At 45.2% G+C, this 23628-nt stretch overlaps 1 protein-coding gene and 1 non-coding gene across 6 annotated transcripts in view; one reads left to right on the plus strand and one right to left on the minus strand.

Annotated features, from left to right (window-relative positions):
- The window catches only part of SRPK1 (SRSF protein kinase 1), a 79101-nt gene that overhangs the window by 18685 nt on the left and 36788 nt on the right, over nucleotides 1-23628 (plus strand). For all 5 annotated transcript variants that reach the window (XM_038748737.1, XM_038748739.1, XM_038748738.1 and 2 more), the window contains exons 3-4: nucleotides 17875-17993; nucleotides 19579-19687. In XM_038748737.1, coding sequence (XP_038604665.1) covers nucleotides 17875-17993; nucleotides 19579-19687 — 228 coding nt within the window. The remainder of the gene's footprint in view (nucleotides 1-17874; nucleotides 17994-19578; nucleotides 19688-23628) is intronic.
- LOC119931060 lies at nucleotides 20947-21084 on the minus strand. The gene has a single exon (XR_005451927.1). It is a non-coding gene; the product is annotated as a small nucleolar RNA SNORA7 (small nucleolar RNA).

Raw genomic sequence — 23628 nt, forward strand, 5'->3', positions numbered from 1 at the left:
GTGGGGAAGGGAAGGAGGTAAGATGTGGGGGATGGAGAGGGGGACGAGGGGGAGAGGAAGGAAGGGGCTCAGTCAATAAATAACATTGACTGATGTAGTTGGAGTTGGTGGAATGGAGTAGGGGTGGCAATTTAGGACATTAAGGAAGCAAGAAAGGTTTTACTCCTTGTCAGGTTTCCAGAAAGTACTGGGGACTGTCCTACTTGCCCAGAAACTGCCGTTCTCCTGCATCGTGTCTATTATCTCCCCTATCCATAATCAATCAATCGTATTTATTTATTGAGCGCTTACTGTGTGCAGAGCACGGTACTAAGCGCTTGGGAAGTCTATTTGAATGTCAGCTTCCCCTTGTAGACTGTAAGTTCCCTGTGGGCAGGGATCACGTCTCCCAACTCAGTTATTTGGTACTCTCCCAACCACTTAGTACAGTGCTCTACACCCAGTAAGCACTCAATAAGTACCATTCATTGACTGATACTTGATCCAAACAGCTGACTGGTGGACATCTCATGTTCCTCCCTTTCCTCACCACTTGGTTTGTCTGCTGTCGTGGGACCCTTATTAGTCTCCGAGCTCTGTTTTCACTCTCTTATACCTACAATTTTCACCTATTTAAACCTCAATCAATGTCTACCACACCCCTCCTTAGAAATATCCGGGGGCTCCCCTGCTGCTTCTTGCTGAAAATAAAAACTCCCCCTTCATCTGTAAAGTGAGGACTCAATGTCTGTTCTCCCTCCTATTTAGACTATGAGCCCCATATAGCACCTGTTCATCTTTTATCTACCCCAGTGTTTAGCACAGAGCTTGGCATATAGTAAGTGCCAAACGCATTTTTTTAATGGTACTTGTTACCTGCTTACGATGTTCCAGGCACTGTACTAAGCGCTGGGGTAGATATAAGCTAATCAAGTTGGACACAGTCTGTGTCTCACATGGGACTCACGGTCTTAACTTCTGTTTTACAGATGAGGTAACTGAGACCCAGAGAAGTGAATTGACTTGCCCAAGGTCATACAGCAGGCAAGCAGCGGTGCAGGGATTAAAACCCAGGTCCTTCTGACTTCCAAGCCAGTGGACTACCTGCTAGGCCACCATGCTCCCATAATAATACCACAATTATTATTCAGTTTTAAGGCCCTCCTTTAACTGGCCCCTTTTTATCCATCTATTCTTCTCCATCAATCTTATCCATTAGTCAGCAATACTTATTGAGTGTATGCCAAATAGAGAGCACTGCAGTAAGTGTGGGGAAGATTACTTCAAAAGCAAGACTCACGGTCCCTCCCCTCTAGGATCTTATAATCTAGTGGGGGAGAGAAAAATTATTTGCTGATAATGCAGGGGGAAGAGTAAGGATAGAGAGAGTAGTAGTGCAAATCTGTTGGGAGGGAAATAAATGGGAAAAAGTACCAAGGGTAGAAATATAACACTTGCTTATGAAGAATGGCTGTTGGGGTTGATGTGAGGTTGTAAATTAATTGGGGAGGGCTTCCTGGAGGAGATGAGGCATTTGGGAGGGCTTTGAAGATGGAGGAGGGCTCTGTAGTCTGGCATATTTGGGAGGAGAAAAGAAGAACTCCAGGCCGGGGGGAAACTGTAAGCAAGGGGTCGGAGGCTGGAGAGATTAATCAATCAATCATATTTATTGAGCGCTTACTATGTGCAGAGCACTGTACTAAGTGCTTGGGAAGTACAAACTGGCAACATATAGAGACAGTCCCTACCCAACAGTGGGCTCACAGTCTAGAAGGGGGAGACAGAGAACAAAACCAAACATACTAACAAAATAAAATAAATAGAATAGATAGATACAAGTAAAATAAATAAATAGAGTAATAAATATGTAGAAACATATATACATATATGCAGGTGCTGTGGGGAAGGGAGAGATGTGACTGAGATCCCGTTGAGGTGAGCTGGGAGGAACGAAGAGCGTGAGCCGGGTGAGGAGAGCCGATACTTGAGGAGGAGGCTGGAGGGGAGAACCTTGAAGATGGTTGGGGAGAATTTTTGCTTTACGCAGGGGGAGTTGGTTAGTCGTCGAAGGTTTCTGAAGTGAAGCAGTGTGTGCAGAACAACACTTGAGGAAGATGTTCCATGCGTTAATGTGAAATATAGGGAGGGGTCAGTGTGGAAGGCTAGAGGTAGAGGGAGTCCATTGAGGAGGATGCTCTTGCAGTCTGGTTGGGCAAGACCATGGATTGAGGGGATTGCTGTGGGGAAAGGGAAGGGGACAGTGAAGAAATTCGGGTTGGGGTAAGAAGTGGCAGGATTTAGCAGTCGGTCGAACTCGGTGAGAAGCTGGGAATGATACTGAGGTTGGGGCCTTCTTAGGCAGAGAAGATGGTGGGGGGGCAGGCCACTGAGAGGTTCAGGTTTAGACATGTTGAATTGCAGTGGCCAGTGAGACATACAAGTGGAGATAATAATAATAATAATAATGGCATTTATTAAGTGCTTACTATGTGCAAAGCACTGTTCTAAGCGCTGGGTAGGAGATAAGGTGATCAGGTTGTCCCACTTGGGGCTCACAGTCTTCATCCCCATTTTACAGATGAGGTAACTGAGGTACAGAGAATAATAATAATAATGGCATTTTATTAAACGCTTACTATGTGCAAGGCACTGTTCTAAGCGCTGGGGAGCTTACAAGGTGATCAGGTTGTCCCATATGGGCTCACAGTCTTAATCCCGATTTTACAGGTGAGGTAACTGAGGCACAGAGAAGTTGTGACTCGCCCAAAGTCACACAGGTGGAGTCAGGATTTGAACCCATGACCTCTGACTCCAAAGCCCATGCTCTTTTCCACTGAGCCTTGCAAATGAGGTGAGATATCAGGGCTGGAGAGGTAGGTTTGGGAGCTGTTGGCAGAGAGGCAGTGTGGTCTAGCGGAAAGAGCATGGGACTGAGATTGAGGAGATCTGGGGTCTAGTCCCAATTCTGACTGAACCCAGTGGGGATGAGACCAATGTGAGGCTCATGGGAGACTCTGTCCGGCCCCTATCCGATCCGACCTTGTAGCTTTCGCAGCACCGAACACCTCATCAGTGCTAGATAAATCAATCGATGGTATTTATTGAGCACGTTACTGTTTACAAAGACTTGGGAAAGTTCAGTGCACCAGAATTGGTAGGCGCACTCCCTGTCCACGAGGTGAAAAATGTCATAATTGTTATTAGTTGCTGAAGTCTGCAACATATGCACACAGTAAGCGCTCAGTAAATACGACTGAATGAATGAATGAGCTCCCTTAGAGAATGAGCTTAGAACAAGAATGTTAGGGAGTCCCAGACCCAACCTGTACGGGCCACCCACGGTTAGATGAGGAGAGGTGGAAGAAGAGCCTGTGAATGACACACTGAGGTAGCAAATCCGTGGCCTCAAAGGGTTTTAGGAAGGAGGGAATGGCCCCTAGTCTCCTAGGTGGCCGAGAGGTCAAAGAGGATCAGGACAGTGTAGAGACCGTTGGATTTGGTTGGCTACAAAGAGGCCATCCTTTGGAGAGTGTTGTCGCAGGGGAGTGGAAACCTGATTTGTAATGGTTATAAAAGAAAGTCAGTAGAGAGAGTGAAGGCGGAGGGGGTAAACAACCCACTCAGGAAACTTGGGTGGGCAGAGGGTCAGGGATATGGGGCGGTGACAGTGGGGTTGTGGGGATCCAGAGAAGGCTTTTTTTATTATTGAGTAGATGGGAGCATATTTAATCCCGAAGGAGTGATGAGGGAGGAGAGGAGAGTGAAACCAACTGTTTGTAGGAAATGGGATGAGGCCAGATGTCCAGGAAGAGGGGATAGATTTGTTGTAGGCAGGGAATGTTGTACTTTCCCAAGCGCTTAGTACAGTGCTCTGCACACGGTAAGCGCTTAATAAATACGATTGAATGAATGAATAAATGAGGGCTGGTAGGAGACCTCTTCCTGAGAAAGAGGAGGTGCTAGATTGGTAAGGAGACAGTGGAGTGACTACAAAATTCACATCTAATGCTCTCTATTTTCCCAAAACAACAGTTGGGGAGGTGACCCAGGGGTTAGGGAAGGTAATAATAATAATGATAGCATTTATTAAGCACTTGCTATGTGCAAAGCACTGTTCTAAGCGCTGGAGAGGTTACAAGGTGATCAAGCTGTCCCACGGGGAGCTCCCAGTCTTCATCCCCATTTTACAGATGGGGTAACTGAGGCCCAGAGAAGTTGTGACTTGCCCAAAGTCACACAGCTGACAATTGGTGGAGCTGGGATTTGAACCCACAACCTCTGACTCCAAAGCCCAGGCTCTTTCCACTGAGCCACGCTGATAGCGAGGAGGGGGGCCGTTCAGGAGGGAGTTAATAGTTGGTGGGGGTTGGAGCCATGGGGGTCAATGAGGGAGAAAGAGAAAGATTCTGACTGCAGTTGTTGCTCCCTGCTCGTTGGTAATAATAATAATAATGTTGGTATTTGTTAAGCGCATACTATGTGCCAAGCACTGTTCTAAGCACTGGGGTATATACAAGGTAATCAGATTGTCCCATGTGGGGCTCATAGTCTTCATCCTCATTTTCCAGATGAGGGAACTGAGGCCCAGGGAGGTTAAGTGACTTGCCCAAGGTCACCCAGCTGACAAGTGGCGGAGCCGGGATTAGAACCCATGACCTCTGGCTCCCCAGCCCGTGCTCTTTCCACTGAGCCACGCTGCTTCTCCAGATAGCTCCAGGTGGCTGAGGGGAGTCTGGTAGCTCTAGGCACCCTGAAGCCTAGGCGGAAGGAGCTGTGGCTTAGCTCTGACTTTCTGTCCCCTCAGTCGCCCTCCGTAACTGGTGCCTTGCTTTTAGACTGTGAGCCCACTGTTGGGTAGGGACTGTCTCTATATGTCGCCAACTTGTACTTCCCAAGCGCTTAGTACAGTGCTCTGCACACAGTAAGCGCTCAATGAATATGATTGATGATGATGACTCTGGTGCCTTGGATTGTTCGCTCGCCTTGCTTTTAGACTGTGAGCCCACTGTTGGGTAGGGACTGTCTCTATATGTTGCCAACTTGTACTTCCCAAGCGCTTAGTACAGTGCTCTGCACACAGTAAGCGCTCAATAAATATGATTGATGATGATGACTCTGGTGCCTTGGATTGTTCGCTCGCTCGCAGCTTAGCCAAACCAGAACTGGGCCCTCCTTAAATGCCATCTCCTCTGTGGGGCATTCCTTGGTGAATTCCTCCTTCCTCGCCCCAAACCTCCCCATTGTAATAATGATAACAGTTGTAATAATAATAGTGATGATGGCATTTATTAAGCGCTTACTATGTGCAAAGCACCGTTCTAAGCGCTGGGGAGGACAAGGGGATCAGGTTGTCCCGTGTGGGGCTCACAGTCTTCATCCCCATTTTACAGATGAGGGAACTGAGGTCCAGAGAAGTTAAGTGACGTGCCCAAAGTCACAAAGCTGACAATTGGCGGAGCCGGGATTTAATAATAATAATAATGATATTTATTAAGCGCTTACTATGTGCAAAGCACTGTTCTAAGCGTTGGGGAGGTTACAAGGTGATCAGGTTGTCCCACCGGGGGTTCACAGGCTTAATCCCCCTTTTACATATGAGGGAACTGAGGCCCAAAGAAGTTAAGTAGAAGCAGCGTGGCTCAGTGGAAAGAGCACGGGCTTTGGAGTCAGAGGTGATGGGTTTGAATCCTGGCTCCGCCACATGTCTGCTGTGTGACCTTGGGCGAGTCACTTAACTTCTCTGAGCCTCAGTTGCCTCATCTGTAAAAATGGGGATTAAGACTGTGAGCCCCACGTGGGACAACCTGATCACTTTGTATCCCCCCAAGCGCTTAGAACAGTGCTTTGCACATAGTAAGCGCTTAACAAATGCCAACATTATTATTATTATTATTAAGTGACTTGCCCAAAGTTACACAGCTGACAATTGGCGGAGCCAGGGTTTGAACCATGGCCTCTGACTCCAAAGCCTGGGCTCTTTCCACTGAGCCACGCTGCTTCTAAGCACTAAGCGCTTACTACATACTAAGTTCTGGGTTAGGTACAAGATCATCAGTCCCCTTACGGGTCTCAGTCAAAGTAGGAGAGTGAACGGTTCTGGGATCCCCATTTTGCGGGGAAGGGAACTGAGGCACAGCAGGTTTGTGGCAGAGCTGGGATTAGAACCCGGCTCTGTGCTCTTTCCACTAACTGCTTCCCCGTACCATCTCATTAGCTTCCCACAAACACTCTTCTTTAGCTCTATATTGATTTTTTTTTAATGGTGTTCGTTAAGCACTTACTAAATGCCAGGCACTGTAATTGAGCAGTGATTACTTATTCAGTCAGGCTCCTTTTATTTACCCTGTGGTTCACAACAGTTGTGTTCTTCAGTGCATGCCTTACATTAGCATGTAGGCCCCTACTTTTTCCTGGTTTGGTATGTTTTCCAAGAAGGCATTCCCGTCAGCGTTGCTGATCCGGACCCCCTGGGTCGAATACCAAGAGAGTTCAGAAATTTTGTTAGTATGTTTGGTTTTGTTCTCTGTCTCCCCGTTTTAGACTGTGAGCCCACTGTTGGGTAGGGACTGTCTCTATATGTTGCCAGTTTGTACTTCCCAAGCACTTAGTACAGTGCTCTGCACATAGTAAGCGCTCAATAAATACGATTGATGATGATGATGATGATATGCAGCACCTGTCTGGCTAGTCTTTCCTAGCCTTCCTCCACTTCCTCTTCTTCCCACTTAGGGTAGACCTGTTGATTTGGAGGTGGGAAAAGGATGGTGGGGAGAAAGGCCCGAGGGATTGAAAGTCTTGATCCCTCTTCCCGTCAGCACTGAACGTTTCGACTCTGCCCAAAATCCTCTGTCCTCGTTAAGTCCACACTCCTTCCATCTTCCCACAGAAGCGTTTTGATTGTGTTACACATTTGTCTGCCCAGTTTGGAAATACCGTTTACCACTTCCAGAACGAACCGGAGCAGCTTTCCACTTCAGCCTGCGGCACCTTGGTTGCACCAGATCCGATCCGATGTGCTGTCGGAGCAGTTCTATTCGTTCTGACGACTCGACACCTGTCCACATGTTTTGTTTTGTTGTCTGTCTCCCCCTTCTAGACTGGGAGCCCGTTGTTGGGTAGGGACCGTCTCTAGATGTTGCCAACTTGGACTTCCCAAGCGCTTAGTACAGTGCTCTGCACGCAGTAAGCGCTCAATAAATACGATTGATTGAGTGAATGCCACTTCTGTGCCTCAGTTCCCTCATCTGTAAAATGGGGATTAAGACTGTGAGCCCCATGTGGGACAGGGACTGCGTCCAACCTGATTGCCTTGGATATACCCCAGGGCTTAGAACAGTCCTTGGCACACAGTAAGCGCTTAACAAATATCACAATTAATATTATTATTGTACAAAGGAAATGCCTGAAAGCACAAGCTAAAACCTCTTCAACTCCAAGCTCCAGCTTTTCCAAAGGGCTTTTTCCAGGGGAGGCAACAGTGAGCGACCAGCTTAATCTCCTTTTAACTCTTCATTACTGATCAACTTGTACTTCCCAAGCGCTTAGTACAGTGCTCTGCACGCAGTAAGCGCTCAATAAATACGACTGAATGAGTCAATGTCACTTCTGTGCCTCAGTTCCCTCATCTGTAAAATGGGGATTAAGACGGTGAGCCCCATGTGGGACAGGGACTGCGTCCAACCTGATTGCCTTGGATATACCCCAGGGCTTAGAACAGTCCTTGGCACATAGTAGGCGCTTAACAAATATCACAATTAATATTATTATTGTACAAAGGAGCTTAAAAGCTAAAACCTCTTCAACTCCAAGCTCCAGCTTTTCCAAAGGGCTTTTTCCAGGAGAGGCAACAGTGAGCGACCAGCTTAATCTCCTCTTAACTCTTTGTTACTGATGAGATGAAATTTCTCTTTTCCCTTTTTTATTGCCCGGTTGAGAAACTTGCCTGGTTTGGACACAGGTGTTGAAAGTACGGCTCACCTTCTCTGAACTTAGAAGGGAACTTAGTAGTGCTTACGTTTGGCCACTCGGACTTGTTTCACCAACCAAAGATGTTAGAACCTTAAATGTCCGCCGCCCCCTCTCAGTCCATCAGCCGGTCGTATTTATCTATTTATTACGGCGTTTGTTAAGCACTTACTATATTCCAGGCACTGAACTAAGCGCTGGAGTAGATACAAGATCATCAGGTTGGACACAGTCCTATGTGCCACGTGGGACTCGGTCTTAACCCCCATTTTACAGATGAAGAAACTGAGGCCTAGAGAAGTGAAGTGCTTTGTCCAGGGTCACACAGCAGACGAGGGGTGAAGGCTGGACCCGAACCCATGCCCTTCTGACTCTCAGGCCAGTGCTTTATGCATTAGGCCGTGCTGCTTCTCATCCTGTACTAATCTCCTGGGAGAGTACAATATTGATGATTTTGACACCTGTCTGCATGTTTTGTTTTGTTGTCTGTCTCCCCCTTCTAAATAATAATAATGGCATTTATTAAGCGATTACTATGTGCAAAGCACTGGTCTAAGCGCTAGGGAGGTTACAAGGTGATCAGGTTGTCCCCCGGGGGGCTCACAGTCTTCATCCCCGTTTTACGGATGAGGTCACTGAGGCCCAGAGAAGTTAAGTGACTTACCCAAAGTCACACAGCTGACAATTGGCGGAGCCGGGATTTGAACCCATGACTTCTGACTCCAAAGCCCGGGCTCTTTCCACTGAGCCACGCTGCTTCTCTAGTCATCTTCTAGACTGTTAGCCCCTTGTTGGGTAGGGACCATCTCTATATGTTGCCTACTTGTACTTCCCAAGTGCTTAGTACAGTGCTCTGCACACAGTAAGCGCTCAGGAAATACAATTGAATGAATGAATGAATATAACTGAATTGTAGACGCGGTCCCTGCCCACAGTGAGCATACAATCTAGAGAACTTTGTCCCTTTGCTAAGTTTGGCTTGGGAATTGTGAATAGAACTGAAATGTCTGACAACCTGGAGTCTGTTTTCAGCCCTATTTGAGATAATACTTCTCATCTCCCTATAGCAGAGGGACGTGGTTAAGCTATTTGAAATGGTGACTCTGAAGCGCTTTAAGTTCCCTGGAAGAAGGGACATGGTAATAAAGTATTTCTCATGTCTGGAACTGCCCTTAAAGTCAACACTCTTAGATGATTTTTTTGGTGCTGTGGGAAATAGTTTATTCTTTTTTCCTATCAGTGATTGGCTTATTCCCCAAAGCGTGTGATTAACTTTATTGCATAGTTACAAATGCCGGCAAGTGTTAAAACTATTTAAATTCAGAAGGGGATGTGAAGACTGTAATGCGAATCCCACAGGTTGACTCTTCCTACCGCGCAGTGGTTCTTTTTCATTTCACTTGTACTTATCTTTTCCTCTGTGTCCCCTTTCAAATAAGATTTCCAAATTAGATGAACAAACCATGCAAGATCGGGCCAGGCCCAACTAGGTCTTTCCCATCTCTCTTCTCTGGTCCTTCGGTATGCGTGTTCTGTTGTGGTTTTTTGAACATCTATAATGATATGACTGGTTTTGCTGGCTCTTCCTCCCTCCCCCTAAGGCTCTGTTTGGGGTCCCCTGCTCCCCTCACTTTTACACGCACTTCCTTGGGGAGTTCATCCGCTCCCATGGCTTTAATGTCCCTCGATCTATGGGGTTGACTCTCAAATCTGCTTCCCTAACCACAGCCTCCTTCCACTGCAATTTCCCATTTCTTCCCGCCTCCAGGATATTTCTGCTCGGAGGTTTAGGCGGCACCTCAGCTGTCCAAAACTAAAGTCATTTTCCTTCCCAAATGTTCTCCTCCACCTAACTTTTCCATGCCAGTCGACGGTGCCCCATCCCTATCACTGAAGCATGCAACCCCCTGGCCTGATAATAATAAAAATAATGATGGTATTTGTTAAGTGCTTACTATGTGCAAAGTACTGTTCTAAGCACTGGGGGGATACAAGGGGATCAGGTTGTCCCACGTGCGGCTCACAGTCTTAATCCCCTTTTTACAGATGGGGTAACTGAGGCACAGAGAAGTTAAGTGACTTGCCCAAAGGCACACAGCTGACAAGTGGCAGAGCCAGGATTCATTCATGCAGTTGTATTTATTGAGCGCTTACTGTGTGCAGAGCACTGTACTAAGCGCTTGGGAAGTACAAGTTGGCAACATATAGAGACGGTCCCTACCCAACAACGGGCTCACAGTCTAGAAGGGGGAGACAGACAACAACTCATGACTTCTGATTCCCAAGCCCGTGCTCTTTCCACTGAGCCATGCCTGATCTATTTGAACCCTCAGATTTGATCTGCCCCCAAATTCTTTTAGGTTTTCCTTCACAGCATTTCCAGGCGCCATCCCTTCCACTCCATCCAAATGGCCATCGTGCTGGTCCCGGTCCTTGTCGTATCCCAGCTTGACTCTGGCATCAGCCTCCTTACTAGTCTCCCAGCCTCCAACCTCGCCCCTCTCCAATCCACACTTCACCACTGCTCCAGCCTAAAAACGTCATTTGGCACACGTCTCCCCACTCCTTCCAAACCTCATTATCCATTCTGAACATTGGCTAGTTGTCTTCTTCACCACCAATCTCCCTGGCCCCTGGATCCCATTTATTGGCCAGCTTTGAACATCATAACAGATCAGTGCAGTAAATGGCTATAGGCCATTGGTCCATGTGGCCCAGTAGTCTGTTGTCCCTACATCCACCTCATGATTAAGGGTGAACATTTAACGTCCGTAACTTCTCTCTAATACTCTGTGAGCTGTTGGATTTTTGCTTGCTTAACAATTTGATCTGCATGTTACATGCCGATTTTTTAAATTATCATTATTATCATCATTACTATCCTCCCCTTCTATAGTGTGAGGTCGCTGAGGGGGGAGGGGCTCTCTTCTAGATTGTGAGCCCGCTGTTGGGTAGGGACCGTCTCTATACGTTGCAAACTTGTACTTCCCAAGCGCTTAGTACGGTGCCCTGCACACAGTAAGCGCTCAATAAATACGATTGAATGAATGAGGGCAGGGAACGTTGTCTGCCGACTCTTTTATATTCCCCCAAGAATTTAGTGCATTGCCCTGCGTGCACTAAATGCTCAATATATACCATTGATTGATTTGAATCCTTTTTCCAGTCCTTGTGTTGCCGACTTGTACTTGTGTTGCCGACTTGTACTTCCCAAGCGCTTAGTACAGTGCTCTGCACACAGGAAGCGCTCAATAAATATGATTGATTGATTCCACTCCTACTGTTCATTCAATTGTATTTATTGAGCGCTTTCTGTGAGCAGAGCACTGTACTAAGCACTTGGGAAAGTACAATATAACAATAGTGACATTCCCTGTCCACAACGAGCTTATAGTATAGAGGAGGGGAGACAGAAGTCAGTACAAATAAACAAAATTACAGATATGTGCATAAGTGCTCCGTGGTTGGGACAGAGGAAGAGCAAATGGAGCAAGTCAATGTTCTCCCCCTTTTAGACTGTGAGCCCACTGTTGGGTAGGGACTGTCTCTGTATGTTGCCAACTTGTACTTCCCAAGCGCTTAGTACAGTGCTCTGCACACAGTAAGCGCTCAGTAAATACGATTGATGATGATGATGATGTCAAGGTGATGCAGAAGGGAGTGGGAGATGAGGAAAAGTGGGGCTTAGTCTAGGAAGGCCTCTTGGAGGAGGGGTGCCTTCAATAAGGCTTTGAAACGGAGAGAGTGATTGTCTGTCGATTAGAGGAGGGAGAGCATTCCAGGTGTGAGGCATTGGGTGGGAAAGACTGTAAGCTTGTTGTGGGCAGAGAATGTCTGTTTGTTGTTAGGTTGGCCTCTCCCAAGTGCTTTGTATAGTGCTCTGCACACAATAAGCACCCAATAAGTGATTGAATGAATGATTGAATGAGGGAGTCCATCACTTTCTTGCAGAACCCTTCAGGCCCCATGCTGAGTAGGCCTTCCCAGACTGAGCCCCTTCCTTCCTCTCCCCCTCGCCCCCCTCTCCATCCCCCCCATCTTACCTCCTTCCCTTCCCCACAGCACCTGTATATATGTATATATGTTTGTACATATTTATTACTCTATTTATTTTACTTGTACATATCTATTCTATTTATTTTATTTTGTTAGTATGTTTGGTTTTGTTCTCCATTTCCCCCTTTTAGACTGTGAGCCCACTGTTGGGTAGGGACTGTCTCTATATGTTGCCAACTTGTACTTCCCAAGCGCTTAGTACAGTGCTCTGCACGCAGTAAGCGCTCAATAAATACGATTGATTGATTGATTGTCATGGTTTCCTATCCCTTGTCCCGTATACACATGTATCCCAGGCAAAACCTTGAGGTCGGAGATAGGAATTAACACTCCCCCGCCCCTCCCATTGGTGCTGCAGAAGCTGCCCCTGGACCAGAGTGGGGGCCATTTGGATGGAGAGGGAAGCGAGGTCCCAGGAAATGTTGCGAAGGAAAAAAAAAAATAGGATTCAGCAACAGATTAGTTGCGAGAATTGAAGGGGCGAGGAATCGAGGCCATTACCAAGGTTGTGGTTTCTTGAGTCTCCTCTGAACCTGCTTACAGATTTCCCTGTTGACAGACAGCATTTTTAACCTTTTCCACAGTTAGCTGGGCCATCTCCGGAAGTCTCTAGACTGTGAGCCCGTTGTTGGGTAGGGACCGTCTCTATATGTTGCCAACTTGTACTTCCCAAGTGCTTAGTACAGTGCTCTGCACACAGTAAGCGCTCAGTAAATACGCTTGAATGAATGAATGAAAGTCCCTGTGCTCCAACCAGATACTGTCCGGCTGAGAGGCAAGATGGAGAGGAGAAGTGTGTAAAATATTGTTGAGGAAGGGTACAATTTATTACCCATTGAGTTGCCAGGGCAGTGGCAAACTTCAGGAACATTTTTTGCGGGGAGGGCTGGGAAGGTTTGGTTAGGTTGATTCTGGGAGGTTTTTCCTTGGCGAGCCAGCAGTTTCACAACTTTCAATTTAAAAAAAAAAACATCACCCATCCCCAACTCCTCCGTTGCTGCTGCTCAAGGACAGCGGAGCCAAGTTATAATTTTCCAGTGCCCTCCATCTTTAGAAACGTTAAAATGTGTATAAAGCTTTCAGCTAGTTGTTTTGATTGCCCCTGAATTGGTTGCAATTTCAAATGTCTGGGGTAATAGAAAAATTGTTTTTAATTGCTGTTCTTTCAAGTCGCGCAGTTTTTCTTGTCAGGTGTTGAAAAACAGCTGCCCTCATGTAGAAACAGTTTTCAAACTTGGGATGCTTTGTCATGGAAAGAAGCTTAAACCATCGGCGTAATCTTAATTCATTTAAAGCAGAATGATCCAAAAGCAAGTGTGAGGATCTCCAGACCCCAGAGGGTTAATAATGGGACATATCCTATGGCTCCTCAACATATTTTTAGTGGCTGCCTAAGAAAATTCAGTGTGACTAATACCATCTAAACTTTCAGGGGTTGCTTAGGGATGGTTATTTTCACTAGTGGACCTTTTCAAGGCAGTGCCTCACTCAACGAGAGATAGATACGAGGGCCTAAAATGGACTTGCCTTGTTCATATTAAGCAGAGAATATTACCAGTGAACATACAGTTGCGTGTGTTGGCCAGCTGGTATTTTCATTTTCAGTGAAATTGCCTCAAAACTTTGCTCTCTTGTCTTATTCATCGGTGTTCTGTTATCTAACAAGGCAGATGTTGGATTTTCAAAGCAGGCATTGAAGAGCAATTCGAAGGAAACCAGTCTCATTTTAAAATGTTGTAAATGGTTAAACCTCTGTCTCCCCCTTTTAGACTGTGAGCCCACTGTTGGGTAGGGACTGTCTCTATATGTTGCCAATTTGTACTTCCCAAGCACTTAGTACAGTGCTCTGCACATAGTAAGCGCTCAATAAATACGATTGATGATGATGATGGTCAAATGGTGTCCTCCAGGTTTCTTGTAAGATTTTGACCTCATGGACTGTTTTGGTAACTGTGGCTGGTAGTGGTGTAATAATTTTAGAAAACGTGTATTTCCTCCATCTGTCGTATCGTTTTTATTTTGCCGAGTTGACCAGGTTGAAGAGGTTGGGTTTTTCGGTATTTATCACGGGATGGTTGTTCAGAGCCCAAGAATCCAGCCGACTCCTGAATGAGAAAATAGGGCACCGTCGGCTTAATGCGACCGGGCCGGGGGTGGGGAAGGGTGGGGGGAGGATCCAAACAGCAGCGGGGGGGAATTTCAGAATAAGCTTTTTTTTGTTAGTTTTTCTTCGGAGAAGAGAGCCTTTCAAACGAGGCCAGTTGAACGGCCCTGGTGCTGGGGAAATTTTCGAATGACTCAGTCTTCCAGAAAGCAGATGAACCGCGGGCCCCCTCGGCTCCTACCGCAAGCCCCGTCACCTGCAATGCAGTGCTGACCGTCAGCAGCTAGGTGGAAGAGGCTCGATCCCGTTTTCCCATTCCGAAGCCTCGCTGCACGCAGGAGCGACGGCTCTCTGCATGCAGCAGCGTGTGTATATGTGTGTGTTGCATATGTGAGCGGGTGCGCGCGTGCCCCTCTGCCAGGAAAGCAAGACTGGCGCCTGGCTTTTGATGGCTCTTTGTAAAACCGTGGCTCCATCTTCCAAGGCGCCTCTACCAATGGGAATCCGAGCTTCCTGCAGGTACGTGGGATTGATTATTTTTCCCCTGTAAAAATCTCTCGGTCGAACAAGGACCCTCTGATTTTCCTCAGTGGAGCTCACAGAAGCCCCCTGCGTGGTAACGTGCACACCTCATCGTTTCTTCTGGTAGAACTGACTAGAGAGCCAGATCTGGTGATCTGCAGGAGATGGAAACTGACTAGAAATGAAGAGATCAGAACGATTTTTTTTTTTTTTTTGGCTTGTGGGATGAACTCACGGCCAACAAACTGACAGTAGGTGAGAACGTGGAGAAAGGCTTTTTGTTTTGTTTCGTTTTTTATAGGGTCCCGACAAGCTAGTTGACTTACCTCTTTTGGCATTCTTCGCCAGTAGCAGTCAGGGGCTCCGGGAACATACTTAAGCTCTTAAGGAGTCTGCTGCTCTTGCCGGAGATTTGGCAAGAACACGGAGGTGGGTGGAATTGGTTAAGTGAGTGCTTGTTTCCTTGTTCAGAAAAAGTTGTTCCTTGACCGCTTTGGTATTGCCACGTAAGGCTGACTGGGGGTCTAGTGTCTCCTAAAGAAATTGGGAGGCCGTGGTGGTTTGGCATTTGCCAAAGATTGGAGAGAATTAATTGAATTTGAGCCCACTGTTGGGTAGGGACTGTCTCTATATGTTCCCAACATGTACTTCCCAAGCGCTTAGTACAGTGCTCTGCACACAGTAAGCGCTCAATAAATACGATTGATTGATTGATTTTTGGTGAGGGCTTAGATCCTAAGATAGAGGTGTTCTCTGTTTCGAGAGCCCTTTCTAGCAGTGAAATCTTTTTGGGGCCCAGGATTTTGAGAGTATAGAGTATGTTATCCCTTCAATATATTTACTCCACTTAGAAGGAGGGCACATCACTGTTTGGGAATCCTTTGGAGAGTTTCTGATAACCTCTCGGCTGGAAAGTGTGTGCAGAAATTCCTGCTGTGGTATGAACTGCTGAAATAATACATGGTCAAGAGCTTTCCAAATGAAAGATTCTCAACAACAAACACGATTTCTTCAGCATTCTTTATCATAACAGAATTGAACTGCCTTTCTCTCACAGATGCTCTGTTGAAGCCCCAGCGTCCAGTTGTAAGATGAAAATCACGGTTTGGGTAGTACCTGTGTTAAAATAATGTGTTACAAAGCCGTGACTCATCGATGCTTAAGATCCGGAGTGGTTGTTGCGATTTAAGACTTTTACACTAATTTTCGACAGCTCCGAGCTGCGTGCGCTGAATTAGTCTAAAGCGAGTCTACGGAGGGAAAAATTTAAGACCGATTAATAGTCCATAGTTGAGTTATTTAAATCCTCACCTTGGGTTCTTATGGACCTGGGACAACCTTCGTAACAGAGCTTCTACTGTTCTGAACTTTTTCGACGCTTAGCCAACACCCCATCGCCCACATGGCAGTCAGAACTTGGCACAGTTTTAACAAATGACTTATTGAAAAACAGCACTAACATGTGTCTAGATACAGAGGGAAGGTAGGTGGATGAGCCAGAGAAATCTGTGTTGCACTTTGGAAATCAAGAACTGTGTCATTTTCTCCGAAAACATTGGTGGCCATAAGATCACAGCTTTCGATGGCTGTTCTATTACTTATTTTTGAAGGGGTAAATAATTAATTTTTCCATGGGGCCTAGAGACTCAGAGGAAATGGGAAATGAAGTTTCTTTTTAACAGAAAAATGTTTCTCCCATTGGCGTTTCAGGAAACCAAATATTTGTTTTTATCAAAAAAACCCAACTGGATAGGTTTCTACTTAGTTCCTTCCAGCTCTGATAGATCGTTGACCCACCAAATGACACCTTAAATGAAACCAAATTTAAGCAGTAGGAATGTTAAAAACAGGTTATCGTTCTTTATAAAGGGACTTTGAAATTCTTAGTTTGACTAAATACCTGCTATGTAAGTCTATAAGATTCCAAAGAATAACACTGAATTTGAAATTCCAAGTGGAATAAGGGATTAAATGATGAGTGATGTCCTTTGCCATTTTTAAAATTGGGAATCTTTAGCCCGTCTTTACAACAGCAGAGGGATGATTGATTTGGGGCAGAGGGTCTGTAATCCAGAAACCCCACACCCAATTTTCATCATCTTTATCCAAGTCCCCGGCCAAGTCTGACCTCTGCCTTAAGAAATGAAAACCTGAATTAGCTCATGGACTTCATCAACCAATCGATCGTATTTAATGAGCGCTGACTGTGGACAGGACACTATACTAAGCGCTTGGGAGCGTACAGTATAACAGCCAGTCCACACGTTTCCTGATGACCACAAAGAGTTTACAGACTAGAAGGGGAGACACATTAATATAAGTAAAATATGAATGTGTGCAAAAGTGCTGTGGGGAAAGTAAATTATCCAGTTACAGTCAAAGCACTGAAAGTTCTGGGCTACTTTGGGGCTGCACTAAGAAGTTGACTTCTCCAAGGGTGATGTCCATTCAGATTCAACCCAGGCAGTTGAGGATGAAGTCGATTGATTTGGGGTTATGCCTGTCCAGGAGAAATAGTGCCAAAAATGAGTTTTACCAGGCTAATGATACATTTTGCTACCTGTACTGTCTACTTGAAGGTGTCCTGAGGGGAAAAACTAAAATGGAAAAGAGGCTTTCTTCATTCTAAGAATAATCTAAACTGTCCTAGACTGTAAGCTCATCATGGGCAGGGAGCGTCTCTACCAACTCTTTTACATCATACTCTCCCAAGTGTTCTGTACGGTGTTTGCTCTGTGAACTTGGACAAGTCACCTCTCATCACTGAGCCTCAGTTCCCTCATCTGTAAAATGGGGAATCAGACCGTGAGCTTTATGTGGGGCAGGAACTGGGTCCAAGCCAATTACCTTGAATCTACCCCAGGGCTTAGTACAGCGCCTGGCACATAGTAAGTGCCTAATACATACCACCACACTCCGTGCTCAATAAATACTACTACTAATAATAATGATGGCATTTATTAAGCACTTACTGTGTGCAAAGCACTGTTCTAAGCTCTGGGGAGGTTACAAGGTGATCAGGTTGTCCCACGGGGGCTCACAGTCTTAATCCCCGTTTTACAGATGAGGTAACTGAGGCCCAGAGAAGTGAAGTGACTTGCCCAGAGGTACACAGCTGACAATTGGCAGATCCGGGATTTGAACCCATGACCTCTGACTCCAAAGCCACGCTGCTTTACTGTTGATTGATTGATTTAATCTGCGTCCCTCAGTGGAGTGAATGGGAACTCACGTGTGCTCTTCCTTAGACCCGAGACTCAGCACCGAGGCCCCGCCCCCCACTCAGAGAATGATCACCCCGAACAAGAGGAAGAGATTCTGGGGTCGGATGATGACGAACAGGAAGACCCGAATGATTACTGCAAAGGTGAGACCCGCGAAGAAAGGAAGGGTTGAGATTGCGGCACCTACTTGTTTGCCTCCCGTTTCCTGCTGTTAAATATTTAGTCGGCCTTGGGACAGTAAGTTTGGCCGATGTCCTGCGCCTGTCTGCCTTTACCTCTCTAAGAGCGAAAGTACTGCATGTCCTTAAAGGATACTGTTTCCCAGGTGGTCCCATGAAGACCTCGTTGCCTTTCCTTTAGTTTTAGCCTCCTCTGATTCTACGAGATCCTGCGTTGAATAGTTTCTCTTTGCCCTCGCTGTTGTGCATTTAATAGACTCAAGCGCTCTGTATGATGGGTACAATCTTCTGTCTTAATTAATGGCTTCGGGAAGAGGAGCTGAGGTAACTGGATGTTGAAGTGACTTGCCCAAGGCCATACAGCAGACAAGTGGTAGATTCAGATTAGAGCCCACAACCTTCTGACCAAGGCCCATAGTCTATCCACTGCACCATGCTGCAGCCCATTCTAGCTGGTCTACCCTTTCCCGGTAGTGTTAAGTCTCTGAATTCTGAAAACAAATTCTTTTGGCTGCTGTTGTAAGCGCTCAGTACAGTGCTCTGCACACAGTAAACGCTCAATAAATATGATTGAATGAATGAATGAATAATCATCATCATCATCAATCGTATTTATTGAGCGCTTACTGTGTGCAGAGCACTGTACTAAGCGCTTGGGAAGTACAAATTGGCAACATACAGAGACAGTCCCTACCCAACAGTGGGCTCACAGTCTAAAAGGGGGAGACAGAGAACAAAACCAAACATACTAACAAAATAAAATAAACAGAATAGATATGTACAAGTAAAATAAATAAATAAATAGAGTAATAAATATGTACAAACATATATACATATATACAGGTATATGAAATATAGGAATAATGAAAACCAGAGATGTGGAGTGAGATGAGGGAGGTAGCCGTTCTGTGCCACCTTTTTCCTCAAGAAACTTTTTGGGCACCTTCAGGGATTAGCGTCCCAACGCGGCCTTCCTCCTGAGGATTTTAATATATCGAAAGGTGAATTCAGGCTTGCGTTACTCAGCCTGGAAAAGTACCTGATGTTTCCTTGACGCCCGGGTCTCTTGAAAGCAGTAATTTGGTTGGCCAAGATTTTTTTAGCAGTCTACCCTAGTGTGGCCCTGTGGTTGCCAGGCAGGACTTTTCTCTTCCAGTGAGGTAAGTTGAAGCCAAAAACATAATTTTAAGAAAATGGCCACATACCACCTTAGATGTGTGGGGCAGACTGTATCTGATCAGTTTGCGCTATATCAACTCCAGTGCTTAGCACAGTGCTTGACACATAGGAAGCACATAATGGCCATTGTAACTATTATCAACCCAAAGTAGCTTATATTGTTAAAAAGGCTAGAGAGAGAGTGAGCGTGTGTGCCACCTTTACTTTAAACCTCCCTTTCCTGCCGAGGTTGAGGAAGAAATGAATACCTTGTCCTTGTCTCCACCTGGTTGTATTTCATGGCCTAGGAAGGTGGAATGACGTTTTTTAACCTTTTTGTTTGTTTGTGTGTGTGTGTGTTTTTTTGTTTTTATTTTTATTTTTCTTCCAGGAGGTTACCATCTTGTGAAAATTGGGGATCTGTTTAACGGGAGATATCATGTGATCCGGAAGCTGGGCTGGGGACACTTTTCAACAGTATGGTTGTCTTGGGACATACAGTAAGTTTGAGTCCTAAGCCAGGGAGTCGGTTTTGGCTGTTTTCGGTCTAGAGAAATGTTAGAATTTGATATTGCCCCACCCCCAGTTGCGTAGCACCTATGGATATATCTTTAAATTATGTATTATGAATTATTTATTCATATTAATGGATGTCTCCCCTTCTAGAGTATAAGCTCATTAGGAGCAGGGAACGTACCTGCTAATTCTGCTGTACTCTCCCAAACAGTACATTGCAAGCTCTGTGAATTCTGTCGATTCTTTAGTCTCTTTTAAAGTTTCAGGCCTTGTGTTCAACATATCACGCTAGTCATGGTGACAGCGTTGGTTATGCCATGGCTAATAAGAGAAGCAGTGTGGCATAGTGGAAAGAGCATGAGCCTTGGAATGAGAGGACCAGGGTTGTAAACCTGGCCCTGCCACTTACTTGCCTTGGGCAGGTCACTTAACTTCTCTGTGCCTCAGTTTCCTCATCTGTAAAATTGGGATTAAGTAGCAGTTCTCCCTCCCCACTATCATTCTATCAGTCAATGGTATTTACTGAGTGCTGTGTGCAGAGCACTGTGCTAAGCGTTTGGGAGAATACAATACAACATAATTAGCAGATGCAGTCCCTGCCCATAGCAAGCGTACAGTCTGGAAGGGGAGACTCATTTAATATAGATAAATAAGAAGTTTATAAGCCCTGTGTGGGACAGGGACTGTGATTTGATTATCTTGTATCTACCCCAGTGCTTCGTGCAATGTTTGTCACTCAGTAAGCACTTGTCTTGTGCTGTCCAGTCATTTCCGAACCATAGCAACTCCATGGTCATATCTCCCAGAACGCCCCTCCTTCATCTGCAGTCATTCTGGGAGTGTTTCCATAGAGTTTTCTTGGTAAAAATCCAGAAGTGGTTTACCATTGCCGCCTTCCCTCTCCATCCCCTTCATCTTACCTCCTTCCCTTCCCCACGGCACCTGTATATATGTATATATGTTTGTAATATTTATTACTCTATTTATTTTACTTGTACATATCTATTCTATTTTATTTTGTTAGTATGTTTGGTTTTGTTCTCTGTCTCCCCCTTTTAGACTGTGAGCCCGCTGTTGGGTAGGGACTGTCTCTATATGTTGCCAACTTGGACTTCCCAAGTGCTTAGTACAGTGCTCTGCACACAGTAAGCGCTCAATAAATACGATTGATTGATTGATTAAACCCAAGTCTCTGCCCCTGATTCTCTCCCGTGATGCTGCTGCCCAGCACGGGGGAGTTTTGACGTGTAGCAGATTGCTTTCCACTCACTAGCCACTGCCCAAGCCAGGAATGGAATGGGTGGGCATCTGCTTGACTCTCCCTCCCGTAGCCGAGACTGGTAGAGTTTTGGAAACGCTCCAGGTGCGATCTCTAGGGGATTAAGCACTTAGCAAATGCAATCATTATTATTGTCATTATTTTTATTATTAGTGTATCCAATGGCATTTTGGGCAAAGTTCTAGTTATCATTCTCCACATCTGTTGTTTTGAGCTCTTGAAGCTACAGTACTGTTAACCACGGTGATGCGAGTCCTATGTAAACTGATCTAATTGGAGTTTTAGAATCATAGGTACGGGACTTTCTTAAAAGTTGTACATTAATCAATCAATCGTATTTATTGAGCGCTTACTGTGCGCAGAGCACTGTACTAAGCGCTTGGGAAGTACAAGTTGGCAACATATAGAGACAGTCCCTACCCAACAGTGGGCTCACAGTCTGAAAGGGGGAGACAGAGAACAAAACCAAACATACTAACAAAATAAAAGAAATAGAATAGATATGTACAAGTAAAATAAATAAGTAAATAACTAGAGTAATAAACATGTACAAACATATATACATATAAACAGGTGCTGTGGGGAAGGGAAGGAGGTAAGATGGGGCGTACATGGGATAGAAGGAAGAGGAACTAGGGAAAGCTAATTACTAGACTGAAAACTCCTTGTGGGCAGGGAATATGTCTACCAACTCAGCTTGTTGTCTAGACTGTGAGTTGGTTGTGGGCAGGGAATGTCACTGTTTATTGTTGTATTGCACTTTCCCAAGCGCTTAGTACAGTGCTTTGTACACAGTAAGAGCTTAATAAGTGCGATTGAATGACTGAAGTATATTATACTCTCCCAAGTGCTTGGAACAGTCTCCGTACACAGTAAGCGCTCCATAAATAAGATTGAATAGATTTCAGTGTTAAAACTGTGATGAAAACTAAACCCAATTTTAAATTGCCCAGGGTGGACAGTGAGTTTGATTTTAATAATACATGGTGGGGTACTGTTATTGAGTGAGTTACAGTGGTCTCCAAAAAGCTTTCCAAGATCTTTTGTTGTACCTAATCTGGAGAGGACAGAAGTGGGAAGATGATCAAATCAAGAATTATCCGGGATGATTGTACTTATCAATCCATCAATCACTGGTAATTGTTGAGTGCTTATTGTGTGCAGAGCTCTGTACTGTACTGTACAATATAAGCAGAGTTGGTAGAAATGTTCGCAGCCCACAGCAAATTTACAATCTAGTCAGGTGCTGTAATTTTGAGAGGCTTCTAATTGATTCTCAGAGTATTCTAAATATTCTCTTTTTTTATGGTTTCTGTTAAGCGCTTACTAAGTGCCAGTCACTGTTCTGAGCTCTGGGGTAGATAGAAGCTAATTAGATTGTCCCATCTGGGGCTCACAGTCTTTATCCCCATTTTACAGATGAGGTAACTGAGGTCCAGAGAAGTGAACTGACTTACCCAAGGTCACAGCATACAAGTGGCGGAGCCAGGATTAGAACTCGGGTCTTTCTGACCCCCAGGCCTGGCTCTATCCACTTAGTCATGCTACTTCTCTCCCTCGAGTTTAAATCAATCAATCAATCGTATTTATTGAGCGCTTACTGTGTGCAGAGCACTGTACTAAGCGCTTGGGAAGTACAAGTTGGCAACATAATGGAGACAGTCCCTACCCAGCAGTGGGCTCACAGTCTAGAAATATTTAAAGAATATACAGCTCTATTTAAATATCTCCTCTGTGTAATTCTGGCTTTCCACTAGGAATGTTCAACTTTTGTTTTTCCTGGTAACAGGAGAGCCAAAGTATAGTTGCTGTCATCAGTAAATGAACACGATTGGTCAATTATTCAGTTTACAACTAGAAACCTCTTTAGCCCTCTTTGGGAGGTAGTTAATTATTTATTTTTCCCAACTGTTGGACTCAACTGCAGCAGTTACAAAAAATTAGAACATAAACGGCCAACCCTACATGTGAACAGTTTCCAGTACAGATTCTCGTAAAAGGGAGTTTAGAGGAGAAGAAAGGCACTAAAATGGAGCAATGCAATGCCGTGCTTTGGAGAAGACAAATAATAACAGTTGTGGTCTTTGTTAAGCACTTACTATGTACCAGACTTTGTACTAAGCACTGGGGTGGATACAAGCAAAGTGGGTTGGACACAGTCCCTGTCCCACCTGGGGCTTACAGTCTTAATCCCCATTTTCCAGGTGCGGTAACTGAGGCACAGAGAAGTTAAGTGATTCACCCAGGGTCACACAGCAGACACGTGGCAGAGTCGAGATTAGAACCCAGGTCCTTCTGACTCCCAAGCCCGTGCTCTGTCGACTAGGCCACACTGCTTCGTCCGTTGTACAGCTAATTGTCACCATTCTGCATATTCAGATGCAGCACTTGGGTTGCTTTCATGGGTAATTCAGCCATGATCTTATATGTTGCCAACTTGTACTTCCCAAGTGCTCTGCACACAGTAAGCGCTCAATAAATACGATTGATGATGATGATGATGATCTTATGCCCCATATTTCATTTGGGAATCTTAACTCAGGAAGACAGTAGGGAAACCTGCAGAGTGGGGACTTCAGCATACAGATGAAAAATATTTTGGCTTTAAAAAGAGCCTTTCTTTGTAGGGACTCAGTATCTCCACAC

Source organism: Tachyglossus aculeatus, chromosome 7, assembly GCF_015852505.1.
Source record: "Tachyglossus aculeatus isolate mTacAcu1 chromosome 7, mTacAcu1.pri, whole genome shotgun sequence".
NCBI lineage: Eukaryota > Metazoa > Chordata > Mammalia > Monotremata > Tachyglossidae > Tachyglossus > Tachyglossus aculeatus.